The sequence below is a fragment of the Parus major genome, chromosome 2, assembly GCF_001522545.3.
Source record: "Parus major isolate Abel chromosome 2, Parus_major1.1, whole genome shotgun sequence".
NCBI classification, from domain to species: domain Eukaryota; kingdom Metazoa; phylum Chordata; class Aves; order Passeriformes; family Paridae; genus Parus; species Parus major.
This window is the reverse complement of record NC_031769.1, coordinates 6160474-6178859: the sequence shown is the minus strand read 5'-3', so window position 1 is coordinate 6178859 and position 18386 is coordinate 6160474. Positions and strand designations below refer to the sequence as shown.

Here is an 18386-nt window from a genome sequence, read left to right as displayed (position 1 = left end):
TACACCGGGTAAGAGCAGCTTTTCTCTTCTGCAGGAGCCTGCACACACTGAAGAAGCTGAGGCAGGAAGTCAAAGAAATAGTAAAATAAATGAAAACAGAAGTAGAGGAAAAAACCCAGAAACTATCAAGCCTTCCAAGATGTGAGGAAGGGAGAAAGGGAGTGAAAACAAGGGAAGACCCAAACTGTCTGAACATTAGTTTGCATCAGTGTCTAAGTTGGTGCTTTCTGGTCCAACAGCTACAAAGAGTAAGGCCATACAAATTAATAAAAAAATGATACTTTATTTTAAATGCAGCTACTGTCATGAGTCATCAAAATAGACTTTGCAATAGTTACTTTGTTTTAAATATGAGGTGACAAATGACAGCAAAGAACTTAAACTACATGAAATGTCCTAAAATTAACTAAATTTAAATATTACAATTGACAATTATCAGAAGATGAAAGGGAATAAAAATATTTTCCAGAAAAAGTAAAATAATTTTGGCCAGTAAACCCATACTAGAAATGTAAATTATTGAGATACTGCACATGAAATAGTCAAGGAGGACTCCTTTCTGTCATTGTCATTTAGAAGATCCACAAAGCTGAAATCTCACAATTACATTGCTCTCATGATTTCTCTTACTTAAAACCAGTCCAATAATCCAGGATCATCCAAGGAACCAATGATTAATTTCACTTCTTTGTGCAGTGGTGCTGCTGCTTTCAGTGTGTGACCAGGGACCACCTGAACCTTCCCACGCTCAGCTCCTCAGGGCAGGGCATTTCCAGCAGCTCCTTCGATGGTTGTGCCAGGTGTAGCAGCCAAGGGCTCCACACAAAACCAGAATGACTTCAGATCGTGGCTGAAGGGGAACCAGGGCTCAGCTGAACTCTCCTCAGCCACCTCCTCGCTGGCTCAGCTCTCAAAGTGCCACTGCTGAGGAAGGGACCCATCACAGATGGCCACGGTCACGTAGCCCTTGTGGCTCAGTGGATCCACCACCTTCAGGCACTGCCCCACAGAGACCTGGTACAGACGGTTGTTTTTCTAGAGCACACAAAAAGACAGATGGGATGTATTTACTAAAACTTCTGTTCTCCATTGTCAAACTGGAGCTGAAAGTGATGCCCAAGGGGAGGGGATGCTCCTTCCTGACAGATGAGCCTTTCAGCAGCCTTCCTGGCACACTAGACCCACAGCAGCAGTGGAGTACAGCACACCCCATAACCACATACAGACTTTGAAACAAAGGCTCTCACGTCCTCACAGGCCCCCATTTGGGATTTTGTTTATGCCACAGTTTTTTAATGAGCTGGAGGGATGATCAAACCCGTTCCCCTGTGCTCAGCAAAGACAGCCCACGCGGCTCTAGTTGGCACAGGCAGGTCATGGAATCCTAGAGTGGTTTGGGATGGGAGGGACCTTAAAGATCATTTAGGTCAAGCTATCCTGCCAGGGGCATGGACACCTTCCACTAGACCAGGTTCCTCCAAGCCCCATATAAGTTTGCCATGAACATTTCTAGAGATGGGGCATCCACAGTTTCTCTGAGCAACCTGTTCCAGCATCATACCACCCTCACAGCAGAGAATTTCTTCCTAATATCTAATCTAAACTTGCCCTCTATCAGTTTAAATCCATTCCCCCTTGTCTTATCACTCCATGCTCTAGCAAAAAGTCCCTCTCCAGCTCTCCTATAGTCCCCTTAGGCACTGCAAGGATTCTTTAAGGTCTCCCTGGGGCCTTTTCTCCAGGCTGAACAGAGGTCCCCGTTCTGCATCTGACCATGCCTGAGCAGTGCCACTGCCATCAGCACCCACACGCTGAGGAGCTGCACACATCATGACAGGCCTTGTGAAGGGTGGGTGACCACAGCCAGGGCAAGGCCAAACCCCAGCCAGCAGTGAAAAGGAAACAGATCCTATTATTTTACTACCTTTAGAGGACTCTGACATCTCCTCTAACAGCCTGCTGAAGCTGTCTGGGATGGCTCTCTGCACGTGGGCATGCTCCTATGGACAGCCACCTCCTGCTCTCCTGCACAGAGGGAGCAGATACACAAGAACAGCCATTCCAGGCTCTGCCACTGCTTATGGCCACAACCAGATGTCCAGTGAAGCAGGACAACCTGGTAAGAAAACACAACACTCCTCCACAATATCCCCCCCCATCTAAGGCTTGTACCACAACTGACAGTGCAGTTAGTATTTCCTTGTATCAGTGACTCACTCAATGGATTTCCCCTTGTTCCAAAAGACTTGATACCTAAAGGGTCCCAGCCAGCTCTCATAGTCCTTATGGGAAAGGTGCCCCACACCTTCCATTTGCCTTTCCATGCTCTTCTGAGCCTTCTTCAGCCCTAATTCAGCCTTTCTGAGAGGAGAGAACCAGCATGTGCAGTACAAACTGCCATGGTGTGCTGACATTTTCCTGCTTTGGTTTCTATTCCCTTCCTAATCAATCCTAGTACTTGACTCTTCCCTTGTGGATCGCTGATGAGCACCAATGTGACCCTGTTACAGATCCACCTCCCACAGTGGCCATGGCCAGCTCGAGGTCCACGTGTCACACATGAAGTGCAGATTCTCCACCCCTGCCACAGGCATCACCAACATGTACCCAATGAGGCCATTCCCTCGCTCCTGTAAAATCCCTGCCTGCAAACACAAGCTGCAGAACCCTCAATAACCTCTGCTCAGCAGAACTGCTCAGCTCACTATTCCCACTGCCCTGGGCAGCTGTGGCAGTGCTGATGCAAGTGTCAGACACACACACCCCCGGACTCACATGGTATCTGCCTCTCTATCTCCACACCATCGTGGGCTGCAAGGACATGTGGGTCACCCCCTGGGAAGTCGAGCTGCCAACCAACAGCATGGTATGAACCCAAGAGGCTGTGCAGAGCTGTGCTGGAAGGGCTCTCCCTCCCTTTGTGTGGGGTGCCCCTACTCAGGGGGGAAAAGATTAGATTTTAGATAAGCATTGTGAAAGTGAGAGGTGTAGCTTTGGCAAAAATAAATTCCACCCTCTGCCTCAGGTGATGTGCCCTGTGAGCCCTGGAAGAGTTGCCCCAGCCTGGACCCCTCGTGGGGGTGGCAGCCCGGGAGTTCTGATTGGTTTGTGCCCCTGGGGCTTCTCCCTTACTGTATTCTTGTTAGACCCAGACCAAAAAACTCCACCCCGGCTCTGCCCCATAAAACCCCCACCCTACCTCTGTTCTGGGTTCTCTGGATTTAAGATGAGTTTGTTCCTGTGTTGAATAAATGGTTTCCTGAGATTAACCAAGCAGAGACATGTCTCTTTGAGACCTATGTCAGTCACCAGAATCCATGACTCCCTGGACTTGATCCTGCAGCTGTGGGATGCAGCACCTTCGTTCAATCATGTTGGTGCTACAGACTCTGCTAGGCTGAGGGCATGTGAGTGAATCAGAGTGAATTCCCAGGAGACAAATTCCATGTGTGAGCACCACTGGCTCAGTTTTGTGGAACTGGCCATTCTAGGCTTTAACAATTAAACTAACGAGATCAATTACAGGGCAGAAGCAACTGCTGTGCCCTGTGCTTCATCAAGCAGGAATCACCACATGGATTCCTCCTGGTCTCCCAGTCCTGCAAACACAGCACAACAAAGCTCTGTGGTGGATTTTGTTCTCTCTGGCCTATCCCAGATAATCCACAGGGCTGTGGGTGGCTGTGATTGGCAGAAGAAAGGCTCAGTAGAGCTGCAGAAACCTTTCTGTGTTGCAAAGGATCTGTATGTCCCAGAGCTCAGCAAAAGTTTTATTAAGACTGAAATGCTGCCATCAAAGGCTCTGCAAATTCTGTACAGGCTGCTTGAACCATGGGCTGGGCCTGGTGCAGTGTATCTGCCTTGGTACATCTGAGGCTTAGTCACAATTAAACTCAACCCTGATGTCCTGTTAGTGCTACTGTCCCTGACTGAGACATTGATTATAAGTAATGTGCCTTATGCCAGCCTCTCCACTTACCCCAAATGTCCACTGCTGTGAGCCACCTGAGCCGTGGCATTTCATGAGACGAGGGGGGTCGGATGAGCGAGTTTCCGAAACATCCAAGCAAAGCAGATTATTTAAAATCAGTTCATGATCCTCATTGTAAATCCAGACCTGAAAGAGGAGATAGAAGGACATTTATTGCAATGTTTCAGGGCACTTTCCTTGAATCTTCTGTTTACCTACAGAGGAGATGCTTCAACATCTGGATGTCAGAGAAGGGCCTTGCAGCGAGCGGTGAGTTGGACAGCATGATTGGAAAGCACACAGCTCATTATCACAGTGACTAATTATAACACAAGGAAGGCCTCCTTGGAAGAAGTGCAGGGATCACATTAAAATTTTCCCCAACCTCAGGCATTTTGTGCCTTCTAAAACACTCTTTTCTGTTTAAACCCTGTCATGAAGAAAGCATGGCAAGACTCAAGAGGGAGGAGAGAATGGAGAAATGGCAGGACTTGCCAGAGAGAATTACTACTGGAAGAATAATGATGGAGCCAAATCCAAATGACATGAGCTGGTAAAAATGGAGAGAGAAAACTGCAGTGACACAGGGAACAGATCTTCAATCAAAAGCTGAGTAATGGCAAAAAAACAAGAAAGTTATTAAATCCAATGTGATACTTCTCCAGAAAGGCTTACACAAGACAGCCAAAATTAATTTCAAACTAATTATGTGTTTAGTGTAGAAAACAAAGGAAAGAGGAAAAATAGGCCCAAATTTGGTTCCAAATCCAGATTAGAGTATCACTATGAATTTGCAGATTATTAACAGATTCAAGCACCAGGAAAGCAAAGCCACCCCATGTGGTCTCTTTGTTACACAATTGCAAGCTTTACATGCTCCAAAAATTATTAACTAATTTTCTGCTGAAGACTGCAAGGATGATGTTCAGCTCTTGCTGCTAAAGGCTGTCAGGAGCAACAGCCCCATACAGGAAACAAACTCCTGGTAGGCAGCACAGTGTCCAAAGTCTATAGGCAGAAAAGTGCCTTCCCAGGATTTACTTCTCATTTCTGAGAGCTCTCTTGTTTTATCCTCCTATGTATTTTCTAAAAAGAAAAACAAAACAAAACCCCAAAAAACAAACAAACAAGCAAACAAAAATCAAAACCAAAACCAAATCCTAAAAAAACAGAACAAAAACCCCCCCAGAAAACCAAACAAACCCAACCATTAAAAAATCTAATCTGTTAAAAAAAGAAGCAACATAGGTGCAGGATATTTTCAACCTGCATGCACTTCTTAACTAGCAGAGTTAGGAGAGCATTGTTATGATGGTTTCTAAAACTTTGTCTGTGTCCAGTTCCCACACTCAGGAGGAAAGCAGCACCTTTAATTGCTGTCCCCCAGAGACACATGGCAATGATCTGCTCCAAAGGTCTAGGGAAAGTCACTGGTCATTTTCACTGGTGTCAAACAAAATAAGTGAGATGCAATTAGAGTATAATGAATCACTTCTGTTCTCAAATAATGGCAGATGTTATGGAAAAATCCCCTCTCCATAATGAAATTGATCATTGTTTTGGTTAAATGAAATACTTAATTTGGTGAATGCTGTAGGACTGGCCTCTTTCTCGCAGCTTTTTCTCCCTGCTCCTCAACACAGACAACAGGTTCATGAAAGGTGCTTGGACACCTTCAGGCAGGTGCACAGCACCTAGCACAGTAGATGTTGTGGAAAAAAAAAATGGGAAGAGGTCCAAAGTATGAGCTCTGTTAGTCTGAACTTGTTTTACACAGGTGCAGCTTAGGAAGAACTGGACATTTAATTTAGACCCCTCAAAATGTAGTTTAAGCTACTTACAGATTTAAAACTCAGGCTTCCCAGGACTTCAGTACCTTCAGGACTTGACTTTATCCATCTGACTCAGACAAATCCCACAGCCCTTTCCTGAATTTCAAATTATATGAAATATGCCAGGAAACATCTGCCTACCCTTTGGCTTTTAGAGATCAGTGGAGTGCAGCAAAAGACAGCTGGCCAACTGGCAAAGCTTTGTGGATACACATTTTTATCTGATCTGCAAATGTCATTAGTACTAGCAAAATACATTGAAAATTTTCAGTAAATACAAGATAGTGACTACTGCAGAAACAGCCCTTTGTCTGAAAGAAAATCCCTGCCATGACCCATGGAGTATTCCAGTACTTCCATCAGTTATTATCTGTTGCTTAGCTTGGCATGATTTTATTATTCTGTCAGACAGTTTGTAAAAGATAAAAATTCAGCTTAAAAACACAAAAAAGCTGTCTCAGCCTTGAGGAGGAGATGTTCCATTGTACCATCACATCCATCTGCAGATACTTCAGCTCCTGTTATTATGGATAGCAATGGCATCACAACACCAAGCAGCCTGTGACAATCACCACAAACAGCCAAGTTTGGTGGGCTGTGATCGCTGCTTGAAGCTATTGCTACTCTAATCCAGCATCCTCCTGAAGGTCATTCAAAGCAGATATGTGCCCTCTGCTCCACAGCTCAGTGTGCCACTGATGCTTCACAACAAACATTAGAGGGACCAAAGAATTGTGTTTCCAATTGTTTATGGAAAAACAGCAAGACTGAATTTGCACATCTTCACACTCACTCCAGACATGTGCTGTGTCAGAAAAGTTAACAGCCATGATCTAGAGATTTAAGGAGAAAGATCTTACAGAAGAATTGCACATGGGAGCAAAACCTTGTAGTCTGAGTCTTGAACAGCTTGTAAAGGACATATTCTTACATTTATTAAGTGCTACAGTAATGCTAACAGACCTTTTCTGAACTCCTGTGCTTGAGTACATTTTTTAAGGTCCAGAGCACAGATGCCTCTTCTATCACTTCAAACCTCTGTTCTATAAGATACCATCACCTCTTCCACTTATGCTACTTCTAACAAGACTTTCATTACTTATTCCTAAATTTCTGTTCAGGCCCTAGAATTATCCCAGACTGTTTCTATTACAGTTAGTGGATCATTCTAGTTTTCGTTATAACTTAAAGACATAATTTTTAATATATTTTCTATATATGAGAACCACTTCCCCTAGTATTTTCTTTCTATAGCAAAAATATGACCTGAATGTCAGTCATGTCAAGCCTGAGAAAACAGGACAGTGTGATGTGCTTGACTAATTTTCAACTCTACCTAATGATGACCATCTAAGTCAACTACAATGAAAAGGATTGCTCATAATGCTGATACAACTGAAAGCTACAGAATACCTGTTATTTCTTTAAAATCCAAGTTATATGAGAATTTGAAACTCCTTAGCAGCCATGAAGACTAGTGAAAACAAAGCAAGCATAAACCAAAGGCAAAAGAGAATTGCTTTTAAGGCCAGCCCCATGACTTTAGAGAGGCTGGTAAACTCTCACATGCATTCACCAGACCAACACAGGCTTTTTTCCTAGGACAAATAAAAGAGATAATTCTAGAGCAAAACCAGCTGAAAATGCCAACAAGTTGAGTGAAACAGCAGTTAAAAGTTTCCAATAGTCAGGATGTTTCTTGCTATTTTTAGAAGCAGAAGCTGCTAAATAAGTGTCATCTTTCTCTACATTGTTCTCACATATCTATAGCAAGATTGTTCAAGAGGTTATGACAGCAAGTTGGCTGAATGCACTTTTGGGATTTATTAGGAGAACAAAATAAGTCTAATAACAGAAAAACAGTGTTGGTTGACATACTTGGTTGGAGAACAAAATCATTGTGAAAGAAGATAGCACAGCCAGTTTTTTTATGAGAACTAATTGCTAAATTTACCACTAGTAAACCAGATCCACGAGAAGCCAAAGACAGACAAATCTGTGCTCTGATTGTTGTTCTCAGTGCCAAAGGAATAACTGAAGTTCATTCTCCTGGCTTAAAAAAAGTCAGAAAAAAAGTTTTGATATGGAAAACCAACAGAGTTTCTCTTTCACGCATGTGGCACTTCATTATGAGAAATATTGCAACAAAGAGAAGGGAAGCATAACTGTGTGGACATCATACCCAGGCTTTCTCACCCAAAGACAGAATGGCTCAGAAAGCAGCACTCCAGCTCAGGCACTGCAAAGGTACAATCAGTGATGACAGTGCCCATCAGTTACTATTACACCTACACAACCTTTATATTTGCAAGACTTGCTGTCAGTCTTACAGCTAATGGAATAGATGAAATAGGAAAACTTCCATTCTCATTCCAGCTTTAATTCATTCACCTTTAACACAAGAACCTGCAATTTGGTCACAGTGATGATTTCTCAGTGCTGCAGAGGTGAAGTACAATGATGTACTTGTACTTGCTTCTGTCTGACAATTGGACCTGAAGGCCACATGTCAAGAGCCAGCCACACTTATCCAGAGAACTGCAAACACCCCTCTGTCTTCCTCTGTCACACTCAGCTGGTGAGGCCACAAGTAGGAGGCAGAAAGTGCCATTAGGTGACAAAGCACACAGCATTTTGCTGGGACTGTCACTAATCACTCTGCTTCCACTGCTGCAGTTTCCATAACCTGAAAATTGTTGCCCATGTCATAGAGCAGTCCAACACAATCCACCTTTACTAAAGCTATGCTGTTTTACATCCCATGCTCCATTTATTCTGTGTCTTTACTTTTCTCTTTAGATCCAACCTAGCTTTTAGAATTGGGTCCCATGGGCTCCTAAATCATAATGTTTTCAAGTGTAGTTCTTAGCTATGTAAGCCTTTATGGCATTAGCTGAAGATCTCTCTATCCTGGAGACTTTTTATCCAAGTCCTGAATTTCTGTCAAATGAAAGAAGTGAAACAGCAAAGGCTTCATGTAGTAAAACTAAAATTCTCATTAGGTTTTCACATTTAACCCTAATTCATCTCCAGATCAGCAATTCACCCATAGCCAAAGAATCTTCTGAATTCCTTTTCTTTAACAACAAATCATTCATTTATCCCAAACTGCAGCCACTTCAGCAGCAGAGGACTGGTTGTACAGTACATAAACACCAGCAGGGCAGGAAAGGGCTGCTTTAAATTCCAGTATGAGGAACCAGCTGAAAGAGCTGCTACAAATTCTTAAGTGCCAATCAGTGGATTATGAACCCATCAGGAGCCACTTTAGGGCAGCCTTCAGCCAAATACAGAGATTCATGCCATAAAGACAGCTGATTACAATACCCAACACTCAGCATTAGTAGGAGCTCCACGGTGTCCTTGGCCAGCCCTGTGGTTTGAATGACCCTCTGGGAGCAGCCTGTCTGCTGATGAGATGTCACACCAGGGCACTTTGCCAGTAGGAAAACATATTGGTCATTTTGAAGACATGAATCACTGTTCAATATAAGTGGGAATCTCATACCTGGTTCTGATCATTGTAGTCACATTCCCGAACCACCACCAGGCCTCCTTTCTGACTTGGGTGGCCCTGGGCAACCAGGCATTTGTTGGTTTGAAGGTGATAAAGCTATGAAAGGAAAACAGTTTGATAGTCAGAGTCAAAAACAGCGCTAGACCTCAAAGTGTGCTCAAAGCTCTACATCCCTAGTGTGCTCAAAAAAACTCAGCCAACACTCTCAGTAATTAAAAAAATCTTCCCTTTTAAAACACGATTCTGTTTTTCAGATAATTTGGAGAAAAAAACTGCAATGAACGGTCTCAATTTGTTTTTTAATTACATCAAGATTTCTCTCTGGTACAAGTGAAGTACACACACCCTGGCTCAGCACATGCTGGCTCTACTCTGTTAAGGTTATTTGCCCTCTTCACTCTCCATGGCAGTCTGAGGCCCACAAATTCTGCTCAGGAGTATTGCCTGTACTATAAAAACTGCATTTTACTACAGTTGAGCTTAAACATAAGTATCCTCCTACAGCTTCTCTTCGTGGAACAGGACCATCTCCTTGACAAAGGAGAAGGAATTACTGAAATAAAAACAACTTCAGAGATTTATGTTGTTTGCAAATTGATTTTCAAGAGCATTTACATAACTGAAAAGCCACAGTTACCAGCTATGGTATTTTACTGATGGATCAGGGAGGAAGAGAACATTTTACAAATATCCAAATACTATTTTTGCTCTAATGCCCTGCCTAGCCTGATTTAGGGGAATGGTGTACCAGAGGACTGAATTCAGGTCAGAAGCATGTCCTGTGATACAGAATTGTGAGCACCTACCATCAAAGCAAACAAGGAGGCTCTCAGCAAGCTGGCAATCTCTCCTGATTTGAACAATGATGCCCACCCTAAGAGACATCCGAGACATTTTCTGCTGTACAAAGCTTAGGTTGTGCTATTTCAAGAATCAAAAAATCATTAAGATCTTGATGTATCCACACAGAGGTACTCAGGGAGACAAAACACCTCTAATTCTGGCTTTCTTTTTTTTTCCTTCTGACTTCTTTTCAGCCTTTTCTTCCCCTTACATGCTGGGGATCAGGCTCTTCAGGCAGCAAACACTGCCTGCACATTATGAGCTGAGAGATGGCAGGGCCTCAGATCTGACACCCACATTAAAAATACTTATTTCCAATCTGGAGCTGGATGTAGAGGAAAAAAGAATTTACTGTCCTGAACTCCAGGCCAAGCTGATTAACTAGCCAGCTGAACTTTATTATGAAGACATCCATAGCTGTCTTGGCATTGTTATTGACTCTACAAATTTTTAGAAACCAAAATATACTTCCAGTAATAAAAAGAAAAAAAACTGCTCAGTCACATGATAGCAACAATTAGCACAAATACCAAATAATATTTTTCACTAAACACCATTTCTGGAAATAGCTGTCCTAAGGCACATCAACCATCACCTGGTGTGCACTATGTTTCTCCTGTTCCCCACACATGTAACAAATTCTAAGTAACATTCTAAGTAACATTTCCTCACACACCAGATCTAGCACAGATGTCACTTTTATCATTCCTCACTCAACATAAGGCTTTTAAACCATACAGAACATGAGTTTTGTATGATTTTTGTCTTTTTTTTTTTTATTGGCCATGATGGCCAGCATTGGATAACACTGGCAACAGCTGCAACCATTTGTGATCATTACATTTCTTCCCAGCTGTCAAACCACCACTTATCTGTGGCCCAATTAGTTTTTGAGAATAAACTGAGATCTGGAGCGATTCCTCCCAAATCCTAAAGAGTCTGGCACGCAGTGGTGACATTGGCTGATCATTCTGTTCCTTGCAGGCATCTGGAAATAGTTTATACCACCATCAGAGCCAAAGCTGACTCTCTCATACAATGCTGGGTATAATTCTTGAACCCCAGAGAGCCAAGCAAAGGAACTGCATTTTTCTGCTTCTTTTCCCCATTTCTTAAGGAGTGCACAAAGTTTTTCTCAAAATTAAACCATGGTAAATAACTGCTGAGATTTAACCTTAAGTGTTGCTGAGATATTCAGATCCCTCAAATAGCTCTCTCCAACATCAACAATTCCTCAGTTAAATTTCTGTCTGAATGAAAGGAGAAAGCTATTAAATTTTTAAAAGAAGAAAGGTCTGACTAGGGTAGTAACAGCATCCAACAACTAGGGGAATCAGCCCATTGTATCAGTTTTATTCAGGTAAACCACATAACTAACTTCACAGCTTGGCTGGGATATTGCTATAAAAATACTGCACAAATTGAAGATTTCCAGACAGCTGCTTCCAAGCAAAAGACCTAATGGTGTAAATAGGTCCTGCATGAACACAGGTCCTCCTGACTCACTTCTTGAAGAACCAGCAATTGTCAGCAGCTACTGCAGCCTGTGTCCCTGTGGGGACACCACTACTAAATGCTTCCAACTACTGAGCTAAAAGGGAACCTGCTGAGCATAATCTGTGAGCACAGGAAGCAGTTTATTCTAGAGTATTCTCTTCCACAGAGAAGACATTGAGAAAGTTGTCTTGGGTTTGAAACTATCCATTATTTTTGGGAAGCATGAAAAGCACGCACCAAGTGAATTTGACCCTGGAAAGAGCAGAGTCTGGTGACTCTGCCTGCATACAAACCCATAAGCAAAGGTGTCAGAGCTAAGGCATGAATTTAATCATGATTTCCTTAATGAATACTCATAAAAATTTCTCTCAGCTTCTACTTTGAAGAAAAAAAGAGAGGAGAAAAAACTCATTTTTTGTTCATTAGCTAACAGCCAAGATTAGAAAAGCCATCATCGGCCTCAGATGCAAATGTTCACCTTTGCAGAAAATTACGCAGTAAAAGTAACGAATTTGGAAGCTAATTACACTGTACTCTTATCATAAACCAACAGAGCATGAATATTTAAGGCCAAAGTTCTCTCTATCCAAATCCATCTTCAAAACAAACAGCTATGAAAATACATTCTAAAGACAGCAAAACTTCCTAACTCAGAACTTCCAGGTAAGAAATCTCACAGAACAGTATCTAATCTAAGGATGACCTGAAATATAGATCAGACTAGAACTGATTCAACAAAAAATCCTCTTACTTTCAAGACAGCTTGTTACAAAACTTATGAAAACAGACTATTTTTGTTGTATTTGAGCAAATTTTTTAAGAAAAAAGTCTTATAGTAATCAACAAAACCGGAATTCTATATATTTAAGTATCTCTTACCCTTCCACGCTGGATTATTTTTGGTCGTTTCTGCGCTCTATTAATAAAAACTGGCTGTGGAGCTTTGGCATTGGGCCCAGATATTTGCATCTCAGGATAGATGTTATCTAAATACCACTTAAATGACTTGCAGTTCAATTTCTTCCTCAGTTCTACACGGTCGGTGATATTTCCATAGCTCCTCATCCTCAGCTCAGGTCTCAAAGCAAAATACTGCTCCTGTATTTAAGAGAAACAGGTTGGGGAAAAGGAGAGAAGAATTTCAGATTACTGATTCCAAATTTTTTCCGGTTTCCAGAACTCCCAAAATTTCACTTCATTTTGCTGGTGCTTTCAACCAGGAAGTTTGAAACTGGAAGTAGAAAATTGGAATGCTTGGACTGTCACAGGAAGCAAAATTTAATCTTGCCTAACTCTGAGCTAATCTTTCTATCTGAGGGGTTTGGTTTTTTTTTGATGAAGACAATTCTCAAGTACAAATTTGCTGATCTTTTTAGATGCCAACCTGAAGAAAAAACAAATCAGCCCCTGACTTTATTTCATTGGCAACACAGGCATCCTAAAATCAGTAAGTGAAAAAGAGTTGCATGTATCATCAGCAGCCTCATCTGACAAAGGTTTCTTGAAACTATTTTGATTGTTCAATGGATTGTTTTCATTGCTGTGGTATTCGTATGTTTTGTCTTGCAGTTTCCAGCCTTCCAACTTTACAAATGATCAGGGTAAAACCATTCCAGAATAGACTCATAAATGGGACTAATATCATGAAGTTTAGTGGGACCACACCTTATTCAAGTGAATAATCAGAACTGCCACCTGGGCTTTCTGGGATGTCCAGTTCTTTCCATTCATCTGCATCACCTCCAAAAAGGCTCCTACAATGTTATTTTCACATTCTATTTTATGATGATTCTCAGAATCTTACAGGTTAGGTGAAGACAGATTAAGATTCCAACCCAATTTCATGTGCTGTTTGACTCCAATGCAGAGACAATGGGGACAAACAGGAACCCATGAATGTACAATGTACACGAATACTATTGCTTATACAAGAAAAAAATCCCCTTTCAGCATTTAATTCCAGACAGATTTACAGAACACACAGAAAAGACACTGTATTTGCATATTAATTTGTTTATTAGGTACCATTTAGAATTCAGTTTGTATTTTGCTGGATTAATCTCTAGGAGGCATCTGGAATCCACCTACCATGATGTGGTTCTTACAGTTTCCAATTATTTCCTGCTATCTGATATTCAGATGACAGACAGCATCACCTCTGGACAAGTCACACATCTCTCCTCATCAAGATCTTTGAGCATTTGGATGTGCTTGATGCGTCACTGCTATTATGATTACCCAGTAGTTAAAATAACTACCCAGCAGAGGAACTGTGTATATGGTCTACACTGGACTGTTGGCCAGCTCGGAGGAAGTCTGGAGACAGAGTGGACATCACAATCTGGTCTGCTTCAAAAAGTAGCTCTCCTATTCCAATTTCCTTTTTCCTGGTTGAAGTACAGATGTTGGTATCCTACCTTTCATGTGTTATTTATTACAACTGTATACATTAACTTACACTTTTGCATTTTGCTTTTGACAGTTATGAAATTTTTGCTGAATCATTTCCCTTATGCCATTTCATTTATTAAATACTGATATTTACTCCTTTAAGTCTTATCTTTGTACTGTGCATTGTTAGATTGCTTTGGTAAATTATACTGGCCCTACATATTTGCATTATTCTTATAAAACCAAAAATATTTCCAAGCTTGTCTTCCATACATTCTCTGGCAGCTATCAAAGCATCAGACTAGAAACAGCTGAAGAAGTTCTGGACACAAATCTGTGATAAGAGACTGCTAGAATCAGTAGTTCAAGTGCTTGCTGGATAAAGCAGTTCAGCTGGAAATTATAATGAAGAATTAAGTCCAAGCTTCAGAGAAAGCTGTCATTAATCACAAAATAACTGTGCCCAGACATTGGTAAAAGGGAAAGTGATAGATCAAATCTACCAAAGCATTACAGAGATGAAGAACAGAAATATAAATTAATGGCCTCTAATAGGTTCCACGAACTGAAGATCAAGGTAAAGGATGGGGAATGAACAATAAACCTCTAAAGAAAATAAAATAAATAGGATATATCTTGTATACAAATTATAGGGACCACAGGAGCTGAGCACATAGCAAATACTGTGGTCTCAGAGGGCAAAATGTCATTAAGTATCTCAGAGATGAGGGGCTGAGAAACACACCTGATCTATGTTTAAAAGCATCAGTATCAAGATCTGAAGACAAGGAAGTAATACACTTGCCCTTGAATACACAAGTTAATCCTGATTGCTCTTCCAGAACAAGACAGACTAAGAAGCAGATTGCTAACTAAAACAGAAAACAAACAAGCCGCCAAAAAAAAATAAAATCCCCATCTCACCGACATGGAAACTACCTGAAGGCACAGTACATGGCTGCCACATAACACTGATTTGGACACAAAGCAGTGCAGAGCTTTCAAAAGCTCATCCATCAGCTTAAACTTCACTAAAAAGGCATAAAACTCAATCTCCTGCAGGCAGTAAAGAAACAAGGAGGAGACTTGAGCACTTGAAAGCCAAATGATAATTCTACAGAATTTAGGAATTCCTATCAGAACTAACATTAGGAGAACAGACAACAGAAGGAAAACCCCATCAGAGGCATAACAGATCCCACTGACACAGCTCATTGACAAACAAGCCAGTTAATAACCATTTAATTACTTCATTTCATAACCCAGAACTGTCTCTTACCTTGTATTCATCCATCCACACATGTGCCAGCCTCAGTGAGTTATGAGCCATAGTGTCCTGTCCCCCAGGTGAGCCATAGGGACGCCTCTTACGGAAAATGTGTCCCACTCTGGAGCAGGGAATGATCACAAGTCTGCCACCACACATCCAGATCTGTCCATCAAAAAATAGAACATGTTCAAATCGCTCACTTATTGTTCAAATTGCTCACTAACTTCTCTCCTTCTTCAAGGGATACCTTGGTAGGGTCATACATTATGCAGGATTAGATGTCAGTAATGTTGGCCTTCATGTCATGTTTTCTGACAAACTAAATTTTTAGATCTCCGTGTTACAAATGATTATTTTTCTCATATGACCACACTTTCCACAAAACACATCATGGCTTTCAAGGGCCAAACAGAAAATTTTCTAAAATATTTTGCTCTAATGAACTATCAGAAAAGATCGAGATATATGGGCTAGGACTCATCCTGCAGATTAAGTTACCTAAATTCATTTAAGAGCATAAAAATTGCCCACAATTCTGTGACAGATAAGGAAGACCAGTCTTCATCATTACTGCAGCCTGGAGAACTAAGTATGGAAACTTATTGGACAGAGCTGTTTGTTTCTCCTAAGATAGGGGAACTCAAAAGCACTGCTCCCATTGAGGAACATTTAGGAGTCTTTATCTGTGACACCAGGGATCTACTTTTTATTCACACTCTATTTCCATTTCCTTTTTTTAAATTTATTTTTTAACTTCATCTTCCAGCAAATTACCAGCATTGCCCCTTTGCTGGAATAATATGTTCTCCAGTCCCAGAAAATCTTCCCACATTAGCAGTTTCTAATCAAGTCACTTTTATAATTTCTTCTAGACAGGATAAAGACTTGGCTTCTTTCCAACCCTCCCCCAGAGAGATGGGGACTTCCAGAAGCTCAAAATTCTCGAGTATGCTCCAGTGTTTCAAAGCCCTTTTTATTGAAACTGTGTATTACAAGATAACAACAATAATCTCCTTATACTCCACACACTTCTACTCAGATACCTAATGATTACATTTATACTGAAAATTGAAAGATTTTATTTATTCAGTACACACTCCTTTGAAGTGACTCAAATGTATGAAATTCCAGTTCTTATTTTTGAACTCTAATCTTGGTTTCTCTAATTGACAGATTCTCTAAAGTCTTTGTATGTCTGGTTTTAGGTTTGTCTGGGTTTTTTTTATGCTAACTTCACCTTTTAATCCCCTTCTCATATCTGTCATGGTAGCATATCATTTTCAGGCAGACTCTTGTCAAACCTGTTGCTGAATGCCCTTTACAAAAGTAGAGATAAGCATGACATTAAGTACAGTAAGTTGTTTTTCTTTCAGTGGAGTGACAGGGAAGATGAAAGAAAATACAGGAAGCATACAGCATATATATAATATGCATATATACATTGCAGCATCATTTTCAGATCTTCTGAATATGATTTTCTCATTATTTTTCCAACCAAGATGACTCTTCTACATGACTCTCAATTTAGTACCAGAAAACTTGACATTTCCAGGTCCTAAAAAAGAAGGCTGAACTGTCCAAGGAAATGCACTAAACTTACATCTTAGCAATATTGCTGTGAATGACACATTTCTAATCAATTTGTGAAATTCATTAGACATTGCTCATAAACTAATTTCAAAAACTTGCATAATTCTTCTTTTCCTATGCTTCTTTACAGTTACTATGAAATGCTCCAACACCAAACCAAGAAAAAGCCACAAACATTTAACTACAGAGCTGTAAATTCTCTGATTACCCGAAAAGATATTTCCAGGTTTTCTCCTCCCCAGATGTCCATGCCACTGTCGTACTGCCCAAGCTCATTGAAGTACTCGCGGTCCATGGCAAACAGCCCTCCAGCCATGGTGGGTGACCTGCAAAGGTACATGGAAAGAAGTTCAATTTCTTTTAGAGACAGAAAAAAACCCCACACAGTAATTTTTGCTGAGTCAGCTGGTCCCAAAGTCCAAATTTATAAACTGACATAATACAATTTAAATTCTTCGGTCACTTAGACATGTGTTGTAGTCTCAAACCATTTTCAAAATGTGAAACTGATATTTGTGATCTTCTATTGTTCCAATACCTATAAATCATATTTTTTTACCTGGTAAACTTGAGGAAAAGGAATAAGACAGAGAAAGAGAAATAATGAATGCCAGAGGCAGCTTTGTTTCATCACTGACTCAATTATCAGTTTACTGGAAAGTTATTTACAGTTTGTGTATTTATACAGATGGTCCCTCTGGCATTTGCCAGTTTTCCACCTTGCCTGTATGTTACTAGAATGTGTTCTATTCTGTAAAAATCAGCACATGATCCTCACTGTTCAGTCTCTACATTGAATTCCTACTGTATCACAACACTGGAATACGTAGATCACCTACAAGAATATAACAGAAAACACTACATAGAAACACAACATGATAGTTGAAACATCCAATGGGCTGGAAAAGCTCTTTTTCCCATCCTTGCAAAAAAACCTTGTGATGAAACCAAGCCTAGATCAATATTTCATTGCTTGTTCTCACACAAATTTCTACTACAGTTTCTGTCACCTTAAAAAACTGGATTGAAAGGTTGCTCTCAATTTTCCCTTTAACCTCGACACCAAAATATTTCATTGTGGAAAGTCTCTAAAATGCAATACTTTCTGTTGGATGGAAACTCGCTTTCAAGGCTCAACAGCGATCTCAGCTTCTTTTGCAAAGGAGGCAGAGACCTTCAGGTAGGAAAAATCACTTTCATACTCAGAAAAGCTTATCTTTTCAGATTATTACACTTGCTTTAACTATAAAGTTCTCTGTCTTTTTAGCATTGGACTTTTTCATAAAAGTCAGTTGAAGGAATGCAACAACAGTGTTGAACACACCAACAGCTAACCTTCAGCCACTGACCAAATTAAATGTGAGAATAGCTTTTAACAGAATAAGGATTTTAACACTCAATGCTGATTCCCCACTCATATTTTTTCAGTCTGTCCTTTTCTTCCAGGTTCAGAAACTGTCACAGTGACACTCTCCA

The 18386-nt window shown here is 40.8% G+C and overlaps 1 protein-coding gene across 5 annotated transcripts in view; it reads right to left on the bottom strand.

Annotated features, from left to right (window-relative positions):
• Window positions 1-263: 263 nt before the first annotated feature.
• Window positions 264-18386, bottom strand: part of GALNT11 (polypeptide N-acetylgalactosaminyltransferase 11) — a 46658-nt gene continuing 28535 nt past the window's right edge. For all 5 annotated transcript variants that reach the window (XM_015653451.1, XM_015653479.3, XM_015653459.3 and 2 more), the window contains exons 7-12: window positions 17119-17236; window positions 15330-15482; window positions 12539-12757; window positions 9311-9415; window positions 3980-4117; window positions 264-1035 (exon numbers count right to left, since the gene is read on the bottom strand). In XM_015653451.1, coding sequence (XP_015508937.1) covers window positions 904-1035; window positions 3980-4117; window positions 9311-9415; window positions 12539-12757; window positions 15330-15482; window positions 17119-17236 — 865 coding nt within the window. In that variant the 3' untranslated portion in view covers window positions 264-903. The remainder of the gene's footprint in view (window positions 1036-3979; window positions 4118-9310; window positions 9416-12538; window positions 12758-15329; window positions 15483-17118; window positions 17237-18386) is intronic.